General features: G+C 36.4%; 1 protein-coding gene across 8 annotated transcripts in view; it reads right to left on the bottom strand.

The window, feature by feature from the left end:
• Positions 1-5,794: 5,794 nt before the first annotated feature.
• TRAK2 (trafficking kinesin protein 2) overlaps positions 5,795-26,611 on the bottom strand; it is a 66,339-nt gene continuing 45,522 nt past the window's right edge. For 6 of the 8 annotated variants that reach the window (XM_049615187.1, XM_049615188.1, XM_049615189.1 and 3 more), the window contains 9 exons: positions 25,532-25,662; positions 24,778-24,852; positions 23,514-23,651; positions 20,911-20,990; positions 20,172-20,375; positions 17,960-18,258; positions 16,358-16,606; positions 14,360-14,465; positions 7,211-10,831 (listed from right to left, as the gene is read on the bottom strand). In XM_049615187.1, the coding sequence (XP_049471144.1) occupies positions 10,153-10,831; positions 14,360-14,465; positions 16,358-16,606; positions 17,960-18,258; positions 20,172-20,375; positions 20,911-20,990; positions 23,514-23,651; positions 24,778-24,852; positions 25,532-25,662 (1,961 nt within the window). In that variant the 3' untranslated portion in view covers positions 7,211-10,152. Of the gene's footprint in view, positions 5,881-7,210; positions 10,832-10,872; positions 14,226-14,359; positions 14,466-16,357; positions 16,607-17,959; positions 18,259-20,171; positions 20,376-20,910; positions 20,991-23,513; positions 23,652-24,777; positions 24,853-25,531; positions 25,663-26,611 lie in introns of those variants that run through there. The other 2 variants (XM_049615193.1, XM_049615191.1) reach the window with 2 other exon arrangements.

Here is a 26,611-nt window from a genome sequence, read left to right as displayed (position 1 = left end):
CTTTCTTTCTTTCTTTCTTTCTTTCTTTCTTTCTTTCTTTCTTTCTTCTTTCAAGAGATAGAAGTTTATTGAATATACTGCAAAGGAGTGTTGGGCACGACATCAAAGGAGAGACTGTCTGCAGTGAGGCAGTGGTGAGGAGTCACAGTTATAGGGTGAAGTGAGGGAGTATGGGAACATACGGAATTTTCCCTTTTTTTTGCTAATCTCAGGGACCAGTGCCTGGTAATCGATCAGTTAGGGCCTATGGCTATTTCAAGGTGGGATGCTTAATGAGACTCTTTGCATTCAGCTTGGTGATTGCTGTGAGCCCTTTTGCCTTGCTCAAGCTGTTCCTAAAAGGGGCCTCTGTATTCCTCCCTGATAGACTGACAATAACAAATCTTTGGCATTTGGGTGGTCTTATCTTTAGTGGCTTCTTTCTGCTAAATGAGGGGCACCGAGATGTCTCTACCTATGGGTCAACATTGGTGAGTTGGGAATTTATATGTATGAATTATGAAAGGCAGAGGCAGCTGAATCCAAGGTAGACAACATACATGAATTTCTGAGTAGAAAGGGTCATTTGTTGGCTTAAAGTTAAGGCAGTGAAGGAATCTTGGCACCAGGTGGAGAGACATCAGAAAAAACAATGAAATAAGATTATTATTATTATGAGAAAGGAAGCCTGAATAAAAGGCCTTTGATAGTTGACCAAAATATTCCTCCAGTCCAGGAGTTTAACCAATTAAAGAAGAGACAGATTGATCTTTTAAAGTGCCACTTTGAGTATTCATGTCTTCTAGTAATCCTGTCACATTAATGTGGTAATCTGGAGCAGCATAACATTCTGTTTTAATAAGGCAGAATAATAGAAATAATAGGATAATAGAATAGAGGGATAGTAGATTCTTCCATGAGATACAGTCAGGATATCAAGGGCCATTTGGTTTTGGAGGGCTACCTTTTGAATTTATTGGTGACGGCATGTTGGGCTTAGTTAAATGTGGCTGCCGTATGTTTGGCTAAAGCCTCTTTTTGCAATTTTATATCAATAGAGGCAGCTCTTGGGACAAATAAGGCTAAGGGAGCCCTCTTTATTTGATGTCTAACCTTAACAATATCCCAATTATGAGGAATCACTGGCAAGTGGGAGAAGACCTGTCTGGGGGTATGGGCATCCCCAAGTACATCATCCAATCCAATCACAAGGGAAGTGGGGCCATCAATTATTTCCATAAGTCCATATTTAACCCCATGGAGTGGAGTCCATTCTGGCTCTTAAGGAGCATTTTTGTCATCCCAGACATACAGAATTTGTTAAGGTGATGGTTGGGTTAAACAATTCTTAGGGAGTCCATCCCATTTTCCAGTTCAAATAACCATATGCCCATTATTCTGTTATTATCCCCACAGAATAACAAGCATGAAGACTGTCTATACATGAGCTATTGTGACACCTTCTCTGAAGTTTATCTCAAGTTGTCTAGCTTAGGTAAACAACAAACATTTAAAGACAATCAGAACTAGAATTCAACATCTGCAGAAGTGTGTTATTAAAATATAATTTCTCTCTAAATTCACACTTATTTCTAGAAGTAGTCAAATCAAGACTAATTCATTTAAGAAACAAGTCCAATTTTAATGAACTTGGCCTAATTATTTACATAAGCTCAGCAAGAACAGAGATTGATCATATAGACCTTTTTAAAATTTGCTTTGCTGGAACTTTTCTATTTTTCTTTTTTAAAAAAAATGTTTATTTATTTAGAGAGACAGAGAGTATACACGTCAGCAGGGTAAGGGTAGAAAGAGACAGAGAGAGAGAATCCCAAGCAGGCTCTGTGCTGTCAGCACAGAGCTGGACGTGGGGTTTCGATCTCACGAGCCATGAGATCAAGACCTGAGCTGGAATCAAGAGTTGATTGCTTAACCAACTGAGCCACCCAAGTGCCCCTGCTGGAACTTTTCATAAGGAATCTTGAGATTCAACTTTTAATGCACTTTTTTTTTCACTATTTTTCAAAATTTATTTTTTAAATTTACATCCAACTTAGCATATAATGCAACAATTTCAGGAGTAGATTCCTTAATGTCCCTTACCCATTTAGCCTATCCCCCCTCCCACAACCCCTCCAGTAACCCTGTTTGTTGTCCATATTTAAGAGTCTCTTGTTTTGTCTCCCTCCCTGTTTTTATATTATTTTTGCTTCCCTCTCCTTATGTTCATCTGTTCTGTGTCTTACAGTCCTCATATGAGTTAAGTCATATATTTGTCATTCTCTGACTAATTTTGCTTAGCATAATACCCTCCAATTCCATCCACGTAGTTGCAAATGGCAAGATTTCATTCTTTCTGATTGCCGAGTAATACTCCATTGTATATATATATATACGACTTCTTCTTTATCCATTCATCCATTGATGGACATTTGGGCTCTTTCCATATTTTGGCTATTGTTGATAGTGCTGCTATAAACATTGGGGTGCATGTGCCCCTTTGAAACAGCATACCTGTATCCCTTGGATAAATACCTAGTAGTGCAATTGCTGGGTTGTAGGGTAGTTCGTTTCAGTTTTTTGAGGAACGTCCATACCGTTTTCCAGAGGGGCTGCACCAGCTTGCATTCCCACCAACAATGCAAAAGGGATCCTCTTTCTCCTTATCCTCACCAACATCTGTTGTGGCCTGAGTTGTTAATGTTAGCCATTCTGACAGGTGTGAGGTAGTATCTCATTGTGGTTTTGATTTGTATTTCCCTGATGAGGAGTGATGTTGAGCATTTTTTCATGTGTCGGTTGGCCATCTGGATGTCTTCCTTGGAGAAGTGTCTATTCATGTCTTTTACCCATTCCTTCACTGGATTATTTTTTTTGGGGGGGGTGTTGAGTTTGATAAGTTCTTTATAGATTTTGGATACTCACCCTTTATCTGTTATGTTGTTTGCAAATATCTTCTCCCATTCTATTGGTTGCCTTTTAGTTTTGCTGATTTGAACTTTTAATACACTCTTGAAGCCAGAAGCCAAGCCAAATACTTGCCATCAGACATGCCTGCAATACCTGTAGATTTGGGCAAATTCCTCTTCTTGAGATCCCCAAAATATCCTGAGGCTCCTGCCCTTGCCAGGAAGTGATGTTCCTTACTTACTTGATAAGGCTGCTGAGAACTCTAGAAGCAAGGTATCAGGCCAACATTCCCATGGGACTCTACTGGCTTCATAAAGTCAACCTTAATTCCTTATAGCAGTCTGGTTATATCTGAGTCTATGCATGTCTCTTGCAAATATGACATTCCAGTGAAAGCCTTGGTAATATAACCAGTGTTTCCAATGGTGTCTTGTTGCAAGGAGAATAGATTCTCATTGAACTTATGCAACTAATTATAATTGCCATGGAACAAAGAATACTAAGAGTTTCTGAATTTCAGAGGGTTCAGGTAGGGAGAAGAGTTAAATGTTTCGATTTGTCCTTAAAGGACTACTTTATCACATTTCTGTAAGTCATAGATATTTTAAGAGAAAACTTTCTCAATCTGGAAGAGCAAACATTAGAGAACTAGCAATGCTTCAAACAAAAATCACAAAAACTATAATCTTCCATAATTCGTTCAGTCCCATGTTATTAATTCTAGTTATTTGGATGCAGCTTTTTTTGTTAGTTCTGGAAATTCTTACCCAGTTCAGTTTTACAATCTTAAAGATATCAAATACCTGTACTTGTCCCCTGCAAAAGTCCTTTTCATGAATTTCTTTACAGAAAAAACTCATTTTGCAAGAGCATCAGAACAATAACTATAAATGACAAAAAAAAAAAAAAAACCCTTAGAAATGGACATGGTTAAAGATCTGAGAGTTCATTATAATGTAACTGACAAGGAAATCCAGTTATTTCTGTGGCACAGAACATTTCAATACTTCAAGTAATGACCTTATGAGAGAACATATTAAAACTTTAGGGAGTTTATGTAGTTTCTAAGACAGTTATAGCATTTACCCATACAATACAACCTAAGGCTTAACATCATTTATTTGACAGTGCTTCCCAAGTAACTTAACATACCAAATAAACAAGCCTAATTAGTAAAAAACAAAAACAAAATAAACCCACTTCATTTACAACTTAAACCTATGGGAAGTTTATTAAAACCCTTAGAAAGTTTTAAAGCACATACCAAACAGAATTATAGATCATTAAAGAACTGATAAAGATACAACATAAAAACTTTGGTTTTCTGGGCAGCTAAAGAAAAGAAAAAAACAACTTTGTTTCATTTTCTTATCAAGAGCAGACCAACAATCTGAGGAAACTTTGTCTTCTAACAGAAAAGGAGAATTTTAATCGCATACCAGTGTACTTTTAAAACCTATTCATTTCAACCTTAGTTTGTCCTGACCACACATAAAATTCTTTTCTAGAGCTTTGACTTCACAGATCTTCTACAACTTTTTTGCATTCAGATTTTTGTTCTAAGTCTTTTCTCTCCAAACAAGTAGTCTCATTTTAGGACAAAATTACCTTCTTTTTCCCCTAAACAAAAACGTGTTCTCATTCCTTATACCTTTCTTACACGTCTCCTACTTTCCTACACAGAGTTGCTTTCCTTATCATTTCCATTAGTCTTAATTACATACAGCAGAATTCTAACTCTTAGAACTTTAGTCTCCAGTGATAATTAAATAGTAACCAGTTGTGAACTATTACATTAGAATTCTTTAGACTGGCAAATTTATAAATATATTTCATGATTTTTAGGAACATGCATTTTTCATAGTACAATCTTTCTTTTTTTAAAAGTTTATTTTTATTTATTTTGAGAGAGAGAGATGGAGAGCAAGCATGGGGGAGGAGTCAGAGAGAGAGAAAGAGAGAGAGAGAGAGAGAGAGAGAGAGAATATGAATGAATCCTAAGCAGGTTCCATGCCACCAGTGCAGAGCCCAATGTGGGGCTCAAACTCATGAACCTTGAGATCATGATCTGAGCTGAAGAGTTGGATGCTTAACCAACTGAGTCACTCAGGTGCCCCCATAGAACTTTCAGTAAGAAACAAAACATGTTTTCCAACAGACCCAAATATCTTTAGTTTCTCTGTAAGAAGAAATCAAAAGCAGATAAACCTATATTTAATAACCATTGCTTTAGTATTTTACCTTATTTGGAAAAGACTTAGATATCCAATGAATTCAATTCAACTTATCATTTAACTTAGCATACCTCAAAGTTTCAGGTTTGATAGCCTTCCACAGGGTCAGATGGCCATGAAACCAAGCAAGACACATTCTACAGTTATTGAAGAGATTGGGATTTGGGGACAATGCCATGAAGTCTTGAATACATGGGACTTTTGGCCATTTGGAGGAATTCCAGCAAAAGAGGTCAAGCTGGAAAGTAGTATTATATGAAAGGATGCCATGAACAGGTCATACCTTTTGATCTGGGAGTTTTTATTAAGGCCAGGAAATATTACATTAAAAAAGATGAGACATTTTTCTCAGGATTTGGGTGTCAAATTTATTCCAGTTCTTAAGAATATAGCCCAAGGGTGAGTCCAAAGGGATAGAGGGGGGTTTGTCTCACAGTCAAAAAGACTGACTGTTGATTTCCAAAGGGGTGCTCCACCACAGGGAATGGAGCTCCAATTCGTGGTCACGATTTCAGTTAGGGCATCCCAATGAACTGAAAAAGGACTGGACCTTAAATGGGGCAACCGACTCTACTGGGGTGTTCCACCAAGGAGAGGGTTGCAGCAAGTGGCAACAGAAATCCCTGCTGGGGTGTCCCTGTAACAGAGAAAGCTGGACATGAGGTGGCCAGTCAGGGTCAGAAAAAAGGAGAGGGAAGGACTCACCATTCAGATGCACAGGAATATGTTTTGCTATAGATCAAGATGGCAGCTGGATCTGTGGGAACAAAAAAGGGAGGGGGGAATTCCAAAATAAGCAAGTTGGGAATAGAGACCTAAGAAGAGACAGAGTTGGGGGAGAAGAAAGGGGTCCATTGCCCTCACAGGCACCAGCAGTCTGACTTGTTCATCCTCACACCTTTAGACCATACCGGGGAGTTGCCCTGGCCAGAGATCTTCAGTTGTCTGAGGAGTACTAGGGTTAGACGACCAAAGGGCTAAAAAGAGAAAGGAGAGGGAGGGAAGGGTCCTTATGAAGGACAAGAGGGAAAATCCATCACTCTTTTGGGCAAGGACAGTCCAGTGGGCTCCCCGTGGGTCTTCTGATCCTCACTGAGGAGTAACCTCTGCCAGAGGTTGTCAGTTTCCCAAGGGGTACTAGAATTGGTCCACTGAGGAGGGAAAGTCCCGAGGATTCCTAAGGAATCCAGTAAGAGTCCTGGGCCAGCAGAGGCTCACCAAATATGGGGTGCTACAATTGGGTGGGGCCAGTGGCATGGGCAGTGAAAGCATTCACCCAAGGCAGAACAAAAGAGAAAGAAGTTAACTGAATACACCACAAGGGAGCGCAGGCAGGACAGCAAAGGAGAGACTGTCTGCTGGAAACAGTTTCTAAATAGCTAAGAGTATCAACAGTAAATTGTGGACTATAGGAAAAGAATTGCTTTGGTCTTTTTCAAATTAAAGATCTGCAATGATGTTTTGTTGCTGTTACTTTGCTAAGGAAACAATATGGCATATATAACACTCCCTTTATTCTTTTTAAACATATCTCAGAAAATAAGACCTGTTTACTACATATGACTTATAATTGGTTTGTCTTGTATTGCTTTGGCAAACAGAGGTTGTCTTCTGTACCAAAACCAACATAATGGAAAGGAAAGCCTCAATGCAGGATAATCTGTGAAGAGCACTGGGACAAAAACACCGAAAGACAAAAATTTAAGAAGATATTCATGTTTATTATCTGATTTACATTTGACAAAGCAAAGGTAGGTGCACAAAGAGCTGTTTGACAAAGTCAAGCCCTAGATATCAAACAATAGAATTTCCCTGGCTGCCCCAGAGGGCACTTCCAACACCACTCCTGGGCAGCTGTGCTCCACAATGCAACCACTCAGCTGTAGACACTGTGGTGTTGCACTTGGGACTGCAGGCCTGTGGGCATCTGACATCAAAGGGGTGGGCCATTAACCACTTGAGAGCTCTAGTTCCAGATATCAAAAGTCAATATTAGTAACCAAGTATCAGAACGGTCAAAAAAAAAAAAAAATAGCAGACTTTGAATGAATACTGTACAAAATACACCTTTTATAGAGAATAGGCTCTTGTTGTGAGCTGCCTCTTATTTCCTCCCTTTGCCAAAGTCTGTTCATTCATGTCAAATCAAGAACACAGAGTATAAAACTTAAAAAAAAAACCAACAGCTACTTTAACGATGGTCATGAAGTTCTCCCTAAGACCAACGCCTAAGGCTATTACGTAAGATTTGAGATCATCATAATTCAGGGAAACTTTTCATTCTGAGCCCACGAAGGTATCCCTCCTATAGAGAGTAGGATACTTAGAAATACCTGAGGTATAATCACTGAGAATCTTCCTAAAGGAGAAAAAAAAGATTGGAGTTTCTTATATTGGCATAAAAGTACATACACAGTTGATACAGAAAAACTAAAATGTGAACAGTACTCAAGTGTAACAGATAAAGTGAGGAGAAACTTACTACAAGGCTCCAGGTCTTCTTCCTATAATTTGCACACTTTTGTTAGAATAGAGATTCTCAGGCTGTACCAAAAATGATTTTAGATGGAATCTTTAAAAACAGTAAAACCCAATTTCAAAACATTCATTTTTAGAGACAAGCATGCGCCAGTATACAAATCATTATGTTTCTGGTGAAACAGTAACATCAATCTAGTTTTCAAAAACTGAAACTTCAATTAGATGTGCTTATTTGGCTGTGAATATGCCCTCACCCTGCCTCCAAAATGATCATTTTAGCATCAGTTATTAAAAAAGTATACTAATTATACAGAACACTCCAAAATCTAGCTTAGTTTACAGCTATTTATATAGTATACATAAATCTGATAATTTCATAACTTTGTACTACTCTCTGGCTGTACATTTACCCATTTCCCGATGTTTCTTGGAAACTGGCAACAGCAAGATTATTTTCTTAGAGAATAAATAAAAAGCTTTAAGACTTTGCTAAAATAAGCACCCCAGAGTTTATTTTATGAAGTAGAACTCAAATACTATTTTTTAGAAGTGAATTGGAATATTCTGGAAATTTAAACATCTTTAAACATGGAATTCTTCTGGTTAATGCCTACCACATTCAGGGACACTTATGTTCACCTATGGGAGACCTGCTAGAATCCTTTCTGAACATGTTAATATAAGGTCTGCTGATCTCAGCATGACTGACAAAAGCGGAGAGAAGGTGGAGAGGGCACTTTCACTTTCTGTTTTTAAGAAATTTAGAAAAGTTTTATTAAGCTTCTAAAAAGTATGGTAAACTCACACATTCTTACCATGCACACATGTGGGTTTTTCTACCCTTTTGAACACACAGCTCTTTATGTAGGAGAGGCACCACAAGAGGAGAAAGGAAGGATCCTCTGCAGGCATGAGAATAGGTGTATCGATGGGAATCAGAGCAAGACTCTCATCAAGAATGCTTCACAAAACTGCCTTCCGGTTAAGTCAGAAGTAAGGAGCAAAACATTTGCAAATTAACCACCAAAAAGATCACGTAATATGCCTCCCATTTTTAATAACAAAATAATTAGCCTCCACCCTCATCTCTTCTCTATCATGCCTTTCATATAATGTTTTTTTGTTTTTTTTTTTCTGAACTGTACTGCCTAGAGAAAGCCATGTCATGATGAGGAATAGGCCTTGATTAGCGACAGTTTGTAAAACAGATCTGTTTCTTCCCAATTCACAGCCTTGTGTCACACTGATGAATGCTGAAACCGAATTCCCGAGTTTCACTTTGCCATTTCATAGAATCTGTACCAAAAAAAAAAAAAAAAAGAAAAAAAAAGATTCCCAGAAAAAAAGCAAAAACTTTGACTTCCCCATTAAAAAGTTCATTCTCTAATTCTACAGATACCAAGAAAAAGACGATGTATTTTAATTTTACAATTAAAAAAAACCACAATCTCAAAGCAAGCACCTGGGTTTTACTTCAGCTTATAATAATTTAATATGCCTGAGAAATTTTGTGCAAATACATGTCATCTTTAATGAAAAATATGCATAGCACTTTGGAAAAAGTTTAGTTGCAACTAACTTTACTTACAAAAAAACGTACAGACATAAATACACAACATTCCCTAATTCCTATTGATTGCACTTCTGGTTTAACCCCTTCCAGTCTCCAAGGAAATTTGAAAGCCATGTAATTATGTTCATATTTCTTGGCCACTGTACTTATCTAAATAAAATATTTTGAAAACAAGTTTCCTTGGTTCCAACTTACCCATATTTTCCTTCTTAAAGGACATCCTTATCCCCCAATTCATGTTGTTTTTTGGGAGGTGTTGTATAAAAATACAAATTTAAAAATGAATTTTTATTAATCACAAATACAAAAGGAATTTGGGTGGTTTGGGCTCCCAGTGGCTCAAAGGCTTGAAAACGGAAAGCAAAAAGAGAGTCTCCATTATTCTGATTTTATGAAAAAGATAAAATTCCTTGCTTGCTAATGTTGTGTACATACCATTTGATGGATATGTAATTTATCCAGACATTAACAGGGTAAAACATAAAAGCATCTTCCTTGTCTCAGTAACAGACAGGGCTTACCTCAACAACCCTGCAGTACAGCTTTTTATAGGCAATGGTCAAGGCTGCTCCCTTTTTCTTCCCATCTCCTAACCTGGGTTCTTCCTGCTTTTGTTTACTAGGAATAAATGTTCTAGCAAGTTTAGTATCTCTGGCATATTTCGGTATTACTGAATTTATTGTCTAGTCACTTTTTATTTTCAAGATAGGAACATTCAACTGAAGGAGTATATTAAACCTTTCTTCCTTTTCTGCCTCCAAACACTCATGACTCATTCATCTATACTTGCAATTTATTAGACCTCATTCATTAGGGGCTCATCTCAATTTTGTTTCCATTCTTCCACTTCCCCTTTCCACATTCACAATCCATCTGCAACATTCCTTGTCTCTCAGTCAGACCAGACTACATGTATCAGTGCAAATCTATCCTTCATGTGCTAATTTGTTTAAGAGATCAGTTAATTGCTGAACTTCAGTCTTCCTTCAGGACATCCATTTTTGGCGAGGATGTGCATACAGGCGTGCCAAAGCTACCCATCATGACTGGAAGACTCTGATTCCTCCTCAGTCCACTCAATAAATTGCTACCTGAATTTAAATAAATAGCAGAGTCTGGTCTTTGAAGACCAATTTCTGCCTCTTGGCTTCTTCCATTTTCCTGTGCATTAGGGGTTTTGATTACTCTGGCTATCCCCAGTCTCTTTAGCCTGTCCACTAAGTTCATCTTCAACTGGCCAACATCAGGAGGGTTCCGGGAAGGTCTCAAACCATACATCTCCTGGAGGAATGTTTCAGCTGGTCGGGAGGCCAAAAAATTTTCAGAGAGATGCACTCGAGGCTCAAAGGGTAAAGGAGAAGGGCAGGGTGAGTGAGATGGTGAATTTGGTGGTGTGGAAGGAATAGCCAGGGATTTAGGGACAGGCTGGAAGAGGGCGTTCTCTGAAATTGGGCTGTGATACACTTTAGCAGAAATGCCTCGTTCCTGTAGAAGTTTGGCCAAGCTCATGGTGCTGCTGAATGTTATAGTAGAATCTCGTCTGTTGGTAATAGATTCACCAATGCTGAGTCTATAGGACATAGCAGGAGAATTCACCGCTGTGTTTGATGAACTGCTACCAGCACTTCCACAGGATAATGAAGGGAACCCAGAACTTTGAAAAGAAAAAAAAAAAGAAAGAAAGAAAGAGAGAGAAAGAAAAGAGAGGTTTAAAAATAAAAGTAATTTCTAAACAGTATTTAAAGTAATCACATTAGTTATCCACAGTAAATATAGAGGCACAGGCAATGTATCAATAACTAAACTCTGTGGAAAGATCTGAAGAGTAAGACTTTTGATGTTACTTCAATGACTGGTTAATTATTTGTAATTTGTAACAATGAAACATACTTCTTTTCATAGGTTATGAAAAAGTTTACTGTACTCTAACTTTATTCTTAAATTTTAACTCAAAATATATATTTTTGGGAATATGACTAAATTTTATGATAGAAATAAAAGAAATTAGGGGCACCTGGGTGGCTCAGTCAGTTAAGTGTCTGACTTGGCTCAGGTCATGATCTCACGGTTCGTGGGTCTGAGCCCTGCGTCAGGCTCTGTGCTGACAGCTCAGAGCCTGGAGCCTGCTTCGGATTCTGTGTCACCCTCTCTCTCTGCTCCTCCCCTACTCACTCTCTCTCTCAAATAAATAAACATTAAAAAAAAGTTTAAAAAAAAGAAATAAAAGAAATTAAAATATTAGTCATTCATTGGTTGATGAACATTTGGGCTCTTTCCATAATTTGCCTATTGTTGAAAGCACTGTTATAAACATTGGGGTACATGTGTCCTTATGAATCAGCACTCCTGTATCCTTTGGATAAATTCCTAGTTGTGCTATTGCTGGGTCGTAGGGTGATTCTATTTTTAATTTTTTGAGGAACCTCCACACTGTTTTCCAGAGTGGCTGCACCATTTTGCATTCCCACCAGCAGTGCAAGAGGGTTCCTGTTTCTCCACATCCTCACCAGCATCTGTTGTTTCCTGAGTTGTTAATTTTAGCCACTCTAACCAATGTGAGGTGGTATCTCAATGTGGTTTTGATTTGTATTTCCCTGATGAGCATCTTTTCATGTGTGTGTTAGCTAATTGACAATAAATTATATTTAAAAAAATAATTCATAGAATTCACCTGTGAAGCTGAAAATAAAATAAAATAAAATTGAAAGCAAAAAAACTTTAAAATATTAAAGGAAGTAAATTTCAGAAATTTTTACTACTATATACATTCTATAAAGTGAAAGACACCAGAGACAACAATCCATAAGTAAATAATTCTCCAACCTTTTAGAAAATATAATCTTTTATATTAAACCTAGGACGCTCTTCTAAAGAGAAATTTATTTCCTTTTAATCTTTCAATTTTATATTACTAAGAACTAATAAAAGTTGAAATGATTAAACTTCCATTTTTGGGGCACCTGGGTGGCTTAGTTGGTTAAGCGTCCGACTTCAGCTCAAGTCATGATCTCACGGTTCATGAGTTCTAGCCCGTGTTGGGCTTTGTGCTAACAGCTCGGAGCCTGGGGCCTGCTTCAGATTCTGTGTCCCCCTCCCTCTCTGCCCCTCCCCTGCTCATGCTCTGGCTCTCTCTCTCTCAAAAATAAATAAACTTTAAAAAAATATTTTTTTAAATGTCCATTTTCAAGAATGTTAATTCCAAACAAAAGTAGTATAAGGATACCCATGGAACAAATACTTCTTAACCTTGACTTAGAACATACGTTTCTTGGAAAATAAAAATAATTAAAAGCTTTAACAACTATTAGAAACTTTCTTATTTTATGTTTTGTTAGAAAGGAAGAAAAAAACTAAGAAATCATGTACTCGAGGAAATGGTGATAGAATGGAGAAGTGACTTCTGTAGACAATTTTCCTCCCTTAAGCAAATGTTACCAGTATTTAATAGACAAACTTTCACTTAACATAAAATACTCAGTATATCAAGATAACAAAATTCTAATGATTATGAACAAAATTATTAAAATTCATAATTTATTACTGAACTTTCTAAAGTACCAACTACTATAAAAGAAATAAACTAAAAACATATTTGGCTTCTTGATTAAACAAGTCCAACTAAGAATCTCTAATCCGATGCCATCTACAGACTATTCCTAGTTTCCCACCTCCCTGTCCCTACTTTACTGTAGAACTGCCAGTCCTTTCCCAAACTGTACACTTCATATGATGGTATCAACTTGTATTGAGAGTCTTCCCAGGAACCAATTCTATAAACTTGTTATCTTGTTGACTATAAGAACAAAGTAGAAAAATTGCACATAAGCCTGTTCATTACAGACTTATACTGAGATTTTTATTGGATGAAAGCCAAATGCTTTGCGAAATAATTGATTTGCTCTTACATACCTTGTAAATCATAATCTTATTTCCCTCTACAATGGCAGCTAGAAAGTTAAGACTCAGATACATGGTTCACACTAGCAAGTATATAAGACTTTATGTTACAACTTGTATACTAATTTTATTCTATCCATTTTATATCCTTACCTTTGATTCCTCTTTGCTTCATTTTTCTCCTCTACTTCTAGTTAACATTATCCCTGCAATGTTCTCTATACCTTTGAAAAGTACCTTCAATTCTTTTGGGAATTGGTGGGCCAGAAATAGCAGCAATATGGATGAATAAGATCCCTCAATTATGTGTTAGAATATTCATGTTCTAGCCTATGTAGTAAATAATTTGGCCTTGCCCAAAGGGTTCTGGCTTTTGTCCTCAAGCTTCTGGAAAGTAATCTATGCCATGTCTGATAGAAGTGTCTCTGCTCAGGATGAAAGCTGGCCACACTAGATCTTGGGGTGAGCCTGGCCACACCCAATAGTTTCAGGGAGGGGACTAGCCATGCCAGAGAGAACAACCATGTGGTTTAAGGTGGGGACTTTAGGTCACTGGATCTGGAAGTGAGCTCAATGGGTAATCAATCAATGGGTAATCAATCAATCAACCAATAGACTATGCACTAAAGCCTCAATAAAAAATTTGGACACTGAGGCTTGGGTAAGCTTCCCTAGTTGGCAATATTCTGCATGTACTACCACACATCGATGCTAGAAAGTAATAAATCCTAAGGACAAGGGAAACTTTTCATGTGGAACCCTCCCAGACTCTGACCTATTATATCTCTTCTTTTGGCTAATTTTAACCTATATCCATTCCCAGTAATAAATAGCAGCCATGGACATCATGTTTTCAGAAAGTTCTGTGAGTCCTTCTAGCAAATTATGAAACCCGAGAATGGTTCTGGGAACCCTGTGAACTTGCAAGTGGTGTCAGAAGTGAGGGGAGTCTTGTGCTGAGGACTAGTCCCTCAAATCTTAGAGCTTGGCTTACTCTGGGCTGCAGTTGGGTCATTTGCTACCTCTCCGACTTGGACCAGTTACCTAGACTTTCTCTGTCTCAGTTTTTCACTTACACAATACATACTCACTTGCCCTGCCACTTTGAAGAGTTACAATGATCAAAGGAGAAGATACAATGTGAAAATATCCTAAAGACAAATGATCATAGAACATTAATTAAAAATCTGGGATTTACATGAAAGTAATTTTAAAGGTAAATACATGAAAACAAAGTTTTCAAAAGGAAAGAAATTTTAGGCCCCAAATTGCCCAGACCCCTTACCTGGGGGTAACCTGAGTGATATCAGAAGGATGCAATATCCTACAGGTAGTGAAGGTGAATGTCGAGTTTGTGCATGACAGACACTTTCCTGGGTTTGAAGTTGCAACTGAAGTAGAGATTTTTGTGGAATCAAACAAAATTGAAAGACTAGGTTAATAATGTAAGACGTTCATCACTATTAATAATATAGCATTAATCAAGGGTATTTTGTACAAAAACCACTAAATTTGGAAATGAAATATACATAAATATTGTATTAGTATCACCTGGCTAGTACATAGTTGAATCCTTCAATACTTTAAAACTGTAATTTAAAGGGATTAAAAATAGCTTGGAAATAAGAAAAAAACACATTCTGAAAAAGTACATTAACTCCCCCGCCCCCAACATCCCAAACAAGATCTAGTCAGTTCAATCTTTCTAGTCAAACTACTCCAGCAGTTCTCAAAGTGTGGTTTGCAGATCCTTACGGGAATCCACAGGTCAAAACTACTTTCATAGCAACCCTAAAATGCTATTTGCCTTTTTGACTGGGTTGGCATTTGCATGGTTGGTACAAAAGCAATGGTGAGCAAATGTGCTGGCACCTTAGCACAAATCAAGGCAATGGCACCAAGCTATGTGAATATTTTTCACTGTTGTTCACCCACCATAGCAAAAAAAAAAAAAAAAAAAAAAAAAAAAAGCAGCCAGATTCACACAAGAACGTCTTTGATGAAGCAGTAAAAACTACTTATTAAATCTTGACCCTTGTATCTTAAATTCTGTGTGATTAAATGGGAAGTTAGTATTAAGCACTCTGCTGCATACCAAGATACAATGGTCATCTAGAGGAAAAAGCACATGGGCAATTGAGTTGAAATTTTCTCATGGAACACCATTTTTAACTGAAAGAACAACTAACAAACTAGTTATTCAGACTTGGCTATCTGGCAGAAATTTTCTTGGAAATGAAGGTAGCGAGGCTGTCTCTTCAATAAATAAAAATGGCTTATAGGATTTGCTGTCACTTGCACTTTCAAGTGAAAATTCAAGTTTTGCAGAATTTATATCCACCCCTGGGAGCTTTAAAGCTTCATAATAGTAAAAGACTTATCTGATGACATAGGTGGTGATAGTAATGTAATTTTAATATATTATATAATGAAATAGGTTAACATTTAGAGATGTGCATAACTCAGAGAACCAATATTTTCCAAATGACTAGTGCATGAAGTTATAAAATCATGCATGGATAAAAGATGCATTCAAAGTGTAGGATAGACCAACAGACTTTAATGTAACAAAGTATGATAGGTTTTTGGATTCCATATTGCTACAAAGAAACTGCTACTTATCAAGTTTTGGTGTAATATCAAAAAAATATTCACAAATACCTGAAGGGGTTATTAAAATACTCTTTCCTTTCATACCTACACCTCTGTGTGTGAGCCTGCATTTTCTTTATATTCTTCAAGCAAAGCAACATACTATAATAGACTGAATGTAGAAGCTGTATGAAAATCCAGATATCTTCTTTCAAGCCATAAATTAGAGGCTTACAAAATTGTAAAACAATACCTTCTCACTATGTAAAGGAAACAGCTATTTTTCATAAAACATACTATTTGTGTTAGCATGTAATTATTATTTTTAAATGAGTTAATAAATATTTTTATAATTTCTCAGTTTTGATTTCTAACATGGTAAATATCAATAGATACAACTCACAAAGACAAACTCTCTGGAATTCTCAATTTTTTTTAAGGATGTAAAGAGATCCTGAGCTCAAAAGGTTTATGAACCACTGACTGAATTGATCTTTCTCTCTACCCAATCTACTTATGCAGGCTGGTTAAGAAGTAGAATGAGAAGGGCCACTATTGCTATAGATTTTTATTTTCTTATGTTAAAGACTGAGTACATTCCAGTTAGATTTAAATCAAGGTAGTCACGTGACCATACTGTTAAGTCAGAATGCAAAATTATTGGACTACATTCACCAAGCACTATTCTTACCTGTAACTGGACCACTAGCTGAAGTAATGGGTGGAAGGAAGATTCCTGTTACTGGCTTGGATATTGAAGGGTTCTGTTCCACTTGAAAAGTGATACCTTCCTCTTCATCCTCTTCTAAATCTGAGAGGTGATAGATGGCATCCTTGGGCAACTGGGTAAAGCCTTTAGTGATGACACCTGGTCGTGGGTCAAGAATGGTTCCTAAATTTGGTTGAGCAAGCTGCTGCCAGTGGTGCAAAGTTTGTGATCCTGAACGTGCAAGACCAACAAACAAACAAACAAACAAACAAACAAAACAACAAGGCATGTTTTAAATTTCCCAACAAGTATTCAATCTTGACACAGAAGCTAAAATTATAATGTGTGAAATATTAAGGCTAACAATAAAACTACTTATTCAGTCTTAATGTTTTGGTAAAATTTGTATGAAGTTCTCTGTGGAAGACTGACAAGATGCTAAAGGTATGAATAATAATCTTTCAATTTCAAAAGTTAACTTTAAAAAGGACACCTAAAGCAGGGGTGAAAAAGTCAAGGCAGCACCCTTGATAGGAACTAGGATGCTGAGGTAGTGATGAGAAATAAGATATGCACCTCAGAGGTGGGGCTGTATTTTCCCAGGTGAACAAAAATCAATACTTTCTTGGCTTGAAACTACGCTTATGAACTTTGAAGTCAAAAGCCAGGCTCCTAATTAAAAGACACCTGAATTTCAGTGTTTTGTTTTATTTTTTGTATTCTTCCCCATCCTGCTCATAACTCTCCTTTCCCCAGGCTCTTCAGGCAGAGTAGGAAAGTGAAGGAGATGCTAAAAGGAAGATATATCCCTATGGTTCTTATCTATGAACTCTGGCAAATGACCACCCCAAGCACCTGCACGAGATGCAATGTCTAATTATGTTACTACAGACATTTCATCCTAAGGGGGCAACTCTGACAAATACCTGAACTGATCATTAATGAATAAAACTAACTTATAGAACCTTTGAGTTTGAGGGTTCCTTATAGATTACCAACTCAAAATTTTGTCTAATGCAGACTCTTTTATGATAATAACAGAATCATTTGAAGGTAATCAATATTCCATAAAACAAATTTACTTTGAATTCAAATTCTATTTTAGGAGAGAACAAAAACTGAAAAGAAATTAGCAAAAACTGGAAAAACAAAACCATCCAACCCAGACACACACATCTCTAAGTAAATGACACTTCCTGGGTAAGGAACTCTTTTTTTGAATAGAAAGGTAGAGATAAAGTATTACACCTATATTATTTTCATTTATTTATTATATCCCATTTGTTTTACCATGAAAACTGCCGTCAATGATATTTCTTAGCTAAGGACAAAAGAAAAGACTGCTCTTTCTCCATCACATTTATATTGAAAAAATACTGATGGCTGATGATGGGAGAATGCAGATCTCTGCACACACTTTTTCCACAAAGTACTATAATACACTGTCACACAAATGAGGTTTAGGGATAATAAAAGTATCTCCTGTACATAGTCCTCTTATAATTACAATACAAAGTTTAATTCCAGGAAAAGGAAAGGCCAATAACCAACAGGGCTTACAAATGGCCCTTATTGATTTATTACCTTCAAGTGGCTTGACAATTTGTAATTTCTCAGGCATAAAACCTCGAAGGCAACTGGCACTGCTGAGGTCTGTGATCTCTGACTGGTCGGTGTACAGAGAGGCAAGGCTCTCTGTGGGGGTGCCACAGCCACTAACCCCTTCTTTCTGGTCAGCCAGAACCTGGATCTTCCGTTCCCATTCTTCAGCAAAGAACTGCTTCTCACTTAAGTAGTTCTGTCGCCGCAGACTAAGGCGATGCAGTGCTGTAGCCAAATCACTATCTTCAGAGGGTCCTGGTTGACCCAGCTTCTGAATGTTCCTGTGGGAAAATCATTCACTGACTAGATCTGTAAGGGTAAGGTTGAGAAGCACAACCTAGACTTCTCTTTTCTACAATAGTGAATGTTTAAGAAACTGATTAAATTCAAAGCGTTTTTTTCTTAGATATCAAAGTGTTTTTTCTTAGGTGTCAATAATACAGAAATAATAACAATAAACCAAAATCACTAATACTACATGTCATTTTTTATGGATCATTTCAAGCAACTTCAGATAAATAAAAACATACTGGTTATTATGTGGTGTTTACTAATTTTTCTATTTCACTTAAAAATTTTTTGGGTACAATTAACATACAATGTTACAGTAGTTTCAGGTGTATAATATATTGATTTGAGAACTATAAACATTACTCAATGCTCACCATAAGTATAGTCACTTAACTTATAAAACTACGGATATGACTATATAAATTCAGTTCAGGTAGCCAGAAAAATAAACATTATCACATTGTATTGAATCTATAAAACCATTGATTGCAAGAGGTATCATTATTTTATGTACTACTAAGAAAGAAAAAATGCAACCCATTAAACTATGACATGCCATTAACTGCAAAACAAACAATTTCAAAATATAAAATGTGAAAAAATTTGCTTTAGGCCATGTAATCCTCCACGAATATTGTAGAACATTTAAAAAAACCCCAAGATTTGTAAATACTATATTTTCATAGTTCTGTAAACACATTTGTTCCTTTTCCATATTTTTGAAATCGGAGGTATCTAACAATTGATATCAAAAGAAAGAGTAGCAAGCCAAACTGTAGTTGCTCCTGGCTACTCTATGTGAATTCACAGAGATCTGATTGTTGATCTCTTCCTAAGATAACTATGATCAACGACACAGTATTGACATACAAAGCTACTGTAGGTACAAACTGAAATACAATAGAAAACCCAGGATGAGAAATCTTTCTTTATTTCTTTCTTTTGAAACACAAATATTTTTATTTTTGAACCAAAGTGTATCCATGGACCAAATCTGTAGTTTACAGAAATGTGACCCTACAACAGTGTGATGTGACCAATACCTTCATGTGGAGTGACCCTGGGCAACCTACATAGTGAGTTAAGCCTCACTTCCCTCAACTGTAAATTAAAAAGGTATAGTACCTACACTAAAGGGTTGTTGACAGTATTAAATAAGATTTAGCTCCTAGTCCACAATGAGGATTCAATAATGGTAAAAACACCACCACTACCACCACCACCACTACTACTACTGATAGCAGCTAATACTTGTTGGGTATTTGGTATGTCCTAGGATAGATTTCTGCATTAGGAAGATTTCTCTCAGGTACAAAAAACCTATCTTTCGAAAGCCTTCAGGTGACTTTCCAGTAATGCTGTTTAATTTCTAGTTATTTATAATTCAATAAGATGAATTAATGAAAGCTGGAAAAAGTCTAAGCTTAAACAAATAGGAAGTTAAGAGCAACCTACTTTTCCTCAATAGGTATTCAAGTTTTTTGTTTATCCTAAAGGCACCAAAGCAGTTGAGATTATGAGCATGGGTTATGAGAAAGTGTCACTGATGCTATGCATAAACTGCCAATGACCAAACAGATTCAAAAAAATCTGACTTAGAACATGAAGATTTAGATTCAAACTTTGCCACACTGAAGAAGAAAGTAGTAAAGAATTTTACACTTCAATGCAACTTCTGTTTTGAATATACTTAATTAAATGTAGCCTTTTTACTCCAAAAACTTTTAGGAAGTCAATGATCTGTCTTACAAATAATGCTATTGGGCATCATTACTGAATGAAAACTGACAGTTCCAGAAATTCCTTGGAATAGCACAGAACAATGCTGAAATATAAGTATGGGCATCTGGTATGTCAATGCCATAAGAAATACACGATAACTGCCATGATCTATATTTCTTACTCTGAAACCTCTTCTGAGTTGCCCCCCTGGTTCAGGAGGGTTTTGTCCTCTGTTTGTTGCAAACCAGACTCAAAAGGTTTTGCTGTCATGATGACACTTGAACGGTTGGACCCTGGAATGGGCAGCAGAGCTGGGAATGGGATAGAGCGGCCCCGTGTGTCATTGGCAACCTTGACAGTATCAAATACCCGTTTCTGTTGGGCTCTGTCAAAAAAGAAGTAGTATTCATTATTGCCACTGTCTACCACTGGAGTGCTTTAGAAAAGAGACACGTGTGTACAATTCATTGAAAATAAAACTACCCCGACTAGCCTCTAAATTTTAAGAGAAATTATTGGAAAATAAGCTTCAGAACAAGAGAACACTCTCACAAATGTGAGCACTATTGAGCCTTGGGGCTCAATTGGTTAAATGTCTGACTCTTCATTTCAGCTCAGGTCATGATCTCATGTTCGTGAGACTGATCCCCACATCGGACTCTGCACTGGCAGTACAAAGCCTGCTTGGGATTCTCTCTCCCTCTCTCTCTCTCTGCCTCTCCCCTGCTTGCCTGCTCTCTCTCTAATAAATAAACATTTAAAAAATATGTAAAAAAACCCCAAATGTCAGCACTATGAGAAAAAAACTGAATACTAAGCAGATTTACAACTGAATTCTCAAAATACCTATCACTTTGGATTGTGGCTTCTTTTTAATTCCATCCCAGTGCCTGGGTAACAATACATGTGATTGTACTTACTTTTGTTTGAAGAGAGAAGATTCCTCATCCAAACTCAACTTTTTACGCATGGTCCCCTCAATCTCAGCTGCCAGGGATTCCTAAGAAAAAGAGTGTGAGATTCCTATACTGATTATGTAAGAAGACGGTTAGGAGAAATGGGTTATCCTTACATGAATTAACAGAGTCTCCAGGGTCCAATACTTTTGGTGTTACAATAAAAGAAAACACAAGAAAATAGGCACAGGCAAAAATGCAAAAAAAAAAGAGAGGCACTTTGGAAATGTAACTTTTAAACAAGAACCAACTTCTTTTTCATGATATCTTTTTACAGGCGAGCAGTGGGAAAAACCAATATGATAAACAAAATATATTACCTACGTAGACACAAAAAACCAAAAGATCTGAACGGCTATAAACCGAGATGCCAATAATAATTCTCTGGAAGTCAGGATTTGACAGTATTTCACAATTTCTTTTTGCTTCTCTGTAATCTCTAACTTTTCTATAATAAACATGTATGGCTTTTATAATGTAGAAAAATCATTAAGGAAAAATAAGCAAGTTTTCCTTTTCCCTGGTCAGAAATGAGGATTCAACTAGCATGAGTGCCATGCTCGGTGAGGCTGGGCTGACAATGGCTAGAATTGGAGATACTGGTGTGAACTCATGTTTTTAAATACATGTAGACAGATGAACATAAATATGGATTGGAACATAGATATGGATGTGTTTCAGTGGGTGTATGCATGAACATACATATATTTTCTAGCTCTATCTGCTGAGAGGGACTAGAAGTAATGATACTCTAGTGGCAATGGACACACAGAACCCAGATCTTGAATTCTAAATATCATTCCTCATTAAAACTAACCAGACCTCCTTGGAGAAATGGTTGACTCCAGGACTGGGACAGGAAAAGGGCAAGATGAACTTAAAGGAGATCACGCTGGCCATATCTGTGACAATTTAAGTATCAAAATAAAAATTAGTAATAATGGACTGTAATCCATTGACTAAAATAGGAAGAGTCCATACGAACATAACTAAATGAACAAATGAATAAATAAATGAGACAGAAAGGTTCTGACAAAAAAAAGTTGATTAATAAATGTTGAAAAAATGATGGAATTAGAAAATCACCATTTGGCAATCGTCTTAGTAAAAACTGAGTCAGATATGAACCATCCCTAGGTGTTAAAATTAGCAGATAAAAGTTTGCTGAGAAAAACAGGATATTTAAATAGGTCTTAAAGTATCTTCCCACAAAATAGTAACTTTGATCACTTGGCTAAGGTAGCATCTGCCAATTTTCATCATTGTAAAGTTAATTAGCAACACTAATTTAATTAGTTATCAATTAACATTAACTTTAGAATAGAAAAAGTTGGCAGATACTACCTTAACTTAGTAAAGTTAATTTAACATCATCAGTAATGGGATAAATAGACAACGTGAGCCTCCTATTACAGTGTACTGAGAAGAACATGGCATTATTTCTGCCAAAAATAAATTGCCTGAATCTAATCATGAGGAAACATTAGACAAACCCAAACTGAGGACATTCTACAAAGGTAATGAAAGGCATGTAAAACAGGCCTTTTGAAACAACCAAATGCAACATATCCTTCAAAGGATATTGTTGGGACAACTGGTAAAATTTAAACTTAGGGCTCTGTGGATGAGATGATAGTATTGTATATCAATGACAGTTTTCTGACTTCGACAGCTGTAGCATAGTTATATAGGAGTGTCCTTGTTTATGGTAGATACACACTGAAGTATTAGGAGTTAATAGGGTGTCTCTGTAACTTACTGTTAAATGGTCCAGAAAAAATATAACAGAATGATATGGCAAATGTAGTAAAATGTTAAAAATTGGGGAATCTAGATGAATGATATATGAGAGTTTTTGTACTATTTTTGTAATATTAGTCTAAGTTTAAAATTATTTCAAAATAAAAAGTTAAAAACCAAAGTCTTGTTCCCATATTCTTCAAAAAATTACTATAATTTATAGTTTCAGTTTTTTAAAATATTTCACAGAATTGCTTATAAGTATTTACAAACTAGGCTGTTAAAATAATTCTTTGAACCAATATTATAAATTCTGGCATAAACTCACAAGTTTTCATTAATCTCTTTAATTCAAATAATACTATATATTGATGAATTAAGCAAACATGAATCCTGCCCTCATGGGGCTTACACTCTAACTAGCATGAAATATACCAAGAGACTTAAGATCTGTTGAAATAGGTTTTAGATGTTCAGAGTACTATTTGAATAAGTGGCATGTGGTGGGCCTAGGGTAAGGATGACCCAAGTTTAAGTAGCTCTATGGTACACAGACCTAAACCTAATTTCCTTAGGGTTCATCTCATATATTATAATAAACCCGGAAGGTCATCTATTAGAAGAAAGGCTACCATAAGTAAGAGTATTAAGGTAGATGTAAACATACAAATTAAAGCCTAAATGAATAAATGACTTCCAGAAACAAGGACAAACCATGTTCTCTCTTCTCAAGATACTTTATACCACCAGAAACCACATCACTCTCAGGACAATCTAATCTTAAAAAGTTTCCTTAAATATGTAACATCTTTCCCAGAAAAACTCACCCCAGAAAAAGCTCCATATGACTGTGAAAAGTAAAGATGAGCAGCAGGGCCAGATCTACTACGAAGTTCCTTTATTTCCTCTTGGGACTCATGTAACATTCCCAGACACTCCATATTCCTGTCTTGTAACTCATGCAGCTGAAAAAAAGGATGGTAATTAGTGTACTTCATTTCATTGTCAAAATGACAACAGGAAAATAAACCCCATTGGAATAAGTATTAATTTTATCCAGAGGGCTAGATAACCTCATGAAACAATTTCAATACAAAGACTCCAAAACAAACTAAGCAAGGAGAGTGTATACATATATATTTCAAGTCACCAGAATTAGGGATGTCTTGGCCAGAATTATACATAAATATGATTTCTGAAAAATCTGAAATGTAGCTGAAGTAACCATAATTATTGTCAATTCAATATTTAATGCTTCAAACCCTTAAAAAAATTTATAGAGGAAGAATAATAGCTATGGTCAACTTAGGTTTAGTATAATGTTAGCTATGCATATTTTTAAATGTCACTCTGAAGTCTGTAAATGACAAGATCAAGCCTACAAAGTATTGTATATGATGCCATATTTTTAAATGTCACTCTGAAGTCTGTAAATGACAAGATCAAGCCTACAAAGTATTGTATATGATGCCAGGGTGGTCAATTATCCTAAACAAGTAGTTTCTTCTCCCTTATTTCAGAATCTTCTTTATAGTTAGATACATAAGCATGGTAAAAGAGTACACGATTTTCAGAGTATTTCTTGAAGTGTGGTGTGTGGACTGGATCATGTAGATTCTAGACCCTTATTCTAAACCTACTCAATTGGAAACTTTTGGGGCTGCTGCCTGGGAGTCTCTATTTAGGACTCATTCTGCCAGGTGATTCTTAACGTATGCCAGGGAACCACCAAATTGTATCTAATACATAGAATTTTTATTTGGATTGAAAGCAAAAGATTTTTGGTGTTTCTTCTGACATATTTGCAAAAACACTTATTAGAAATTATTTTAAAAACTGTTAGGTTAAGGTAAACTGGTAAAAGGGTCACATATTCCTACAGAATCTTACATCTGTTAATCAAGAAAGATGTCATGTTATTAGTTTTAGGGACAGAATTTTTAAATTGCTTTACTTCTTAGATCTCATAATTTAATCTCTTGCTATTTAAAATCCAGTAATTACCTTTAATCATTCTTACTCATTAAGATGAAACAAACTCTTCATTCTTCTCCCCACCATATTACACAAGATAAAGGAAGATTTGATTACCTCCATTGTCAGTTGTCTTTGGGCATCTTTGGAAGCTTGTAGGTGAAGTCTCAGTTCCTCCTTCTCAATCACATGCTAACAACATTTTAAAAGAGACAAGTGAAGCCTTTCCATGTAAAGTACAGGCCACTCTCTTTTTTTTAAAGACATCTTTTTTTTTTTTTTTTTTAACATTTATTTATTATTGAGACGGCAAGAGACAGACCATGAGCAGGGGAGGGGCAGAGGGAGAGGGAGACACAGAATCTGAAGTAAGCTCCACACTCTGAGCTGTCAGCACAGAGCCTGACGTGGGGCTCGAACTCACGAACCGCGAGATCACAACCTGAGATGACGTCGGACGCTTAACCGTCTGAGCTACCCAGGCGCCCCTTTTAAAGACATCTTAAGAGTGTCTGTCAGGGGTATGGTCTAGAGACCTATAAAAAGCTAACCCTTCAAAAGCCAAATGAGAGCAATAAAATGGGCAGAATACAAAATCTATTAAGGTATTCAGAGGACAATGATCATTTGTCAATAATTCACATCACAACTTTCTAAGGAAAATCTAACCCCACCTGGCCACGAGAAATAGTAAGTTGAAAGTAGTTATTCATATTTCACGACACAGAAAGACTAGAACAGTAATCAGACTAAAGCACTGTAAAGGGGTAGGGAGTGTGTTTATTTTTCTTAATGTATCTAGCACTTAGCAGAGTGCACGGTATGAGGCCAATGCTTAACAAACATCTGTTGAATGAATGAATGAACCTACTTCTTTAACTTTATGCTGAAGATCGACAATTTGAGACAAGAGAGAGGAGATCTCTTCTTGGTACCGAATCAGTTCATCACTCTTCCCAGATAATTCTTCAGTCATTCTGGACATTTGAGCATTTGTTTCACCTGGGAAACAAAACAAAAACTTAAAAATTAATATAAATGTAGGGTAGGTGTTGGCAAACTATGGCTTGTAGGCTAAATCCTACTTTGTAACAAACACTGGACAATATTATGAATGGATTTTTCTTTAACATTAATTTAAAAAATAAACCCAGATAACCAAGTAGAGGAAAATAAAGGTCCTTCTGAAATAGGCTAATACTGAGACCTGAATAGGAGGCAATGAAGCTAAAAGAGGTGACTTGTAAAGGCAAGCAAGCTAAAAGTTTTGCCTCAATCTTTTTCTTTATGAGGGACAAGAAGGCTGAAAAGAGATAGGTGAATTATATATGTTTGCAAGTACCAAAGCATAATCTCATTTATGTCTTTCAGAACTCTTCAGGGACATCAATAAAATCTCATAAACAAAATTAAACTTAACAAATTTAACAAAGGAACATTCCAAATGCAACAGTCACAATCTGTTAAAGCTATGGAGATGTTTCTGTACAAGGGAGACTTTCTGCGATACCTAGCAAACTGCGTAAAGCCTCTGAAAATCCTTCTAGCCTAGCATTCTGACAGGCACATGAAATAGAACCTTTAGAATTCCATGCAGGAAGGAAATTTTGCATATAAACATTCTGACATCAAACTCAAGTGGCAAAACTATTTCTCAGTGTTATATACAACTATTTTAAAATTGACAGAAGCTCTATAACAGTTCAAAGGATACTATAAGGAGGCAGGAGATTGGGATCTAAGCTCTTGGGAAAGTCATTTCCTTTTTGTTTTTTAAAGTATAAAATGTGAATAATGGAAGTGCTGATGGAGAAGATTCAACTGAAATTCTTTGTGGTTCTCAAAAATTCTGTTACTCTAAGGTATTACATTCTGACACCAACAGCCCAGATGAATTGGTATCATGTATCATATCTTCTCTTTCAACATAAAATGTTATAGATTTACAGAG

Source organism: Panthera uncia, assembly GCF_023721935.1.
Source record: "Panthera uncia isolate 11264 chromosome C1 unlocalized genomic scaffold, Puncia_PCG_1.0 HiC_scaffold_3, whole genome shotgun sequence".
Lineage (NCBI taxonomy): Eukaryota > Metazoa > Chordata > Mammalia > Carnivora > Felidae > Panthera > Panthera uncia.
This window is presented reverse-complemented; position numbering and strand designations above follow the sequence as displayed.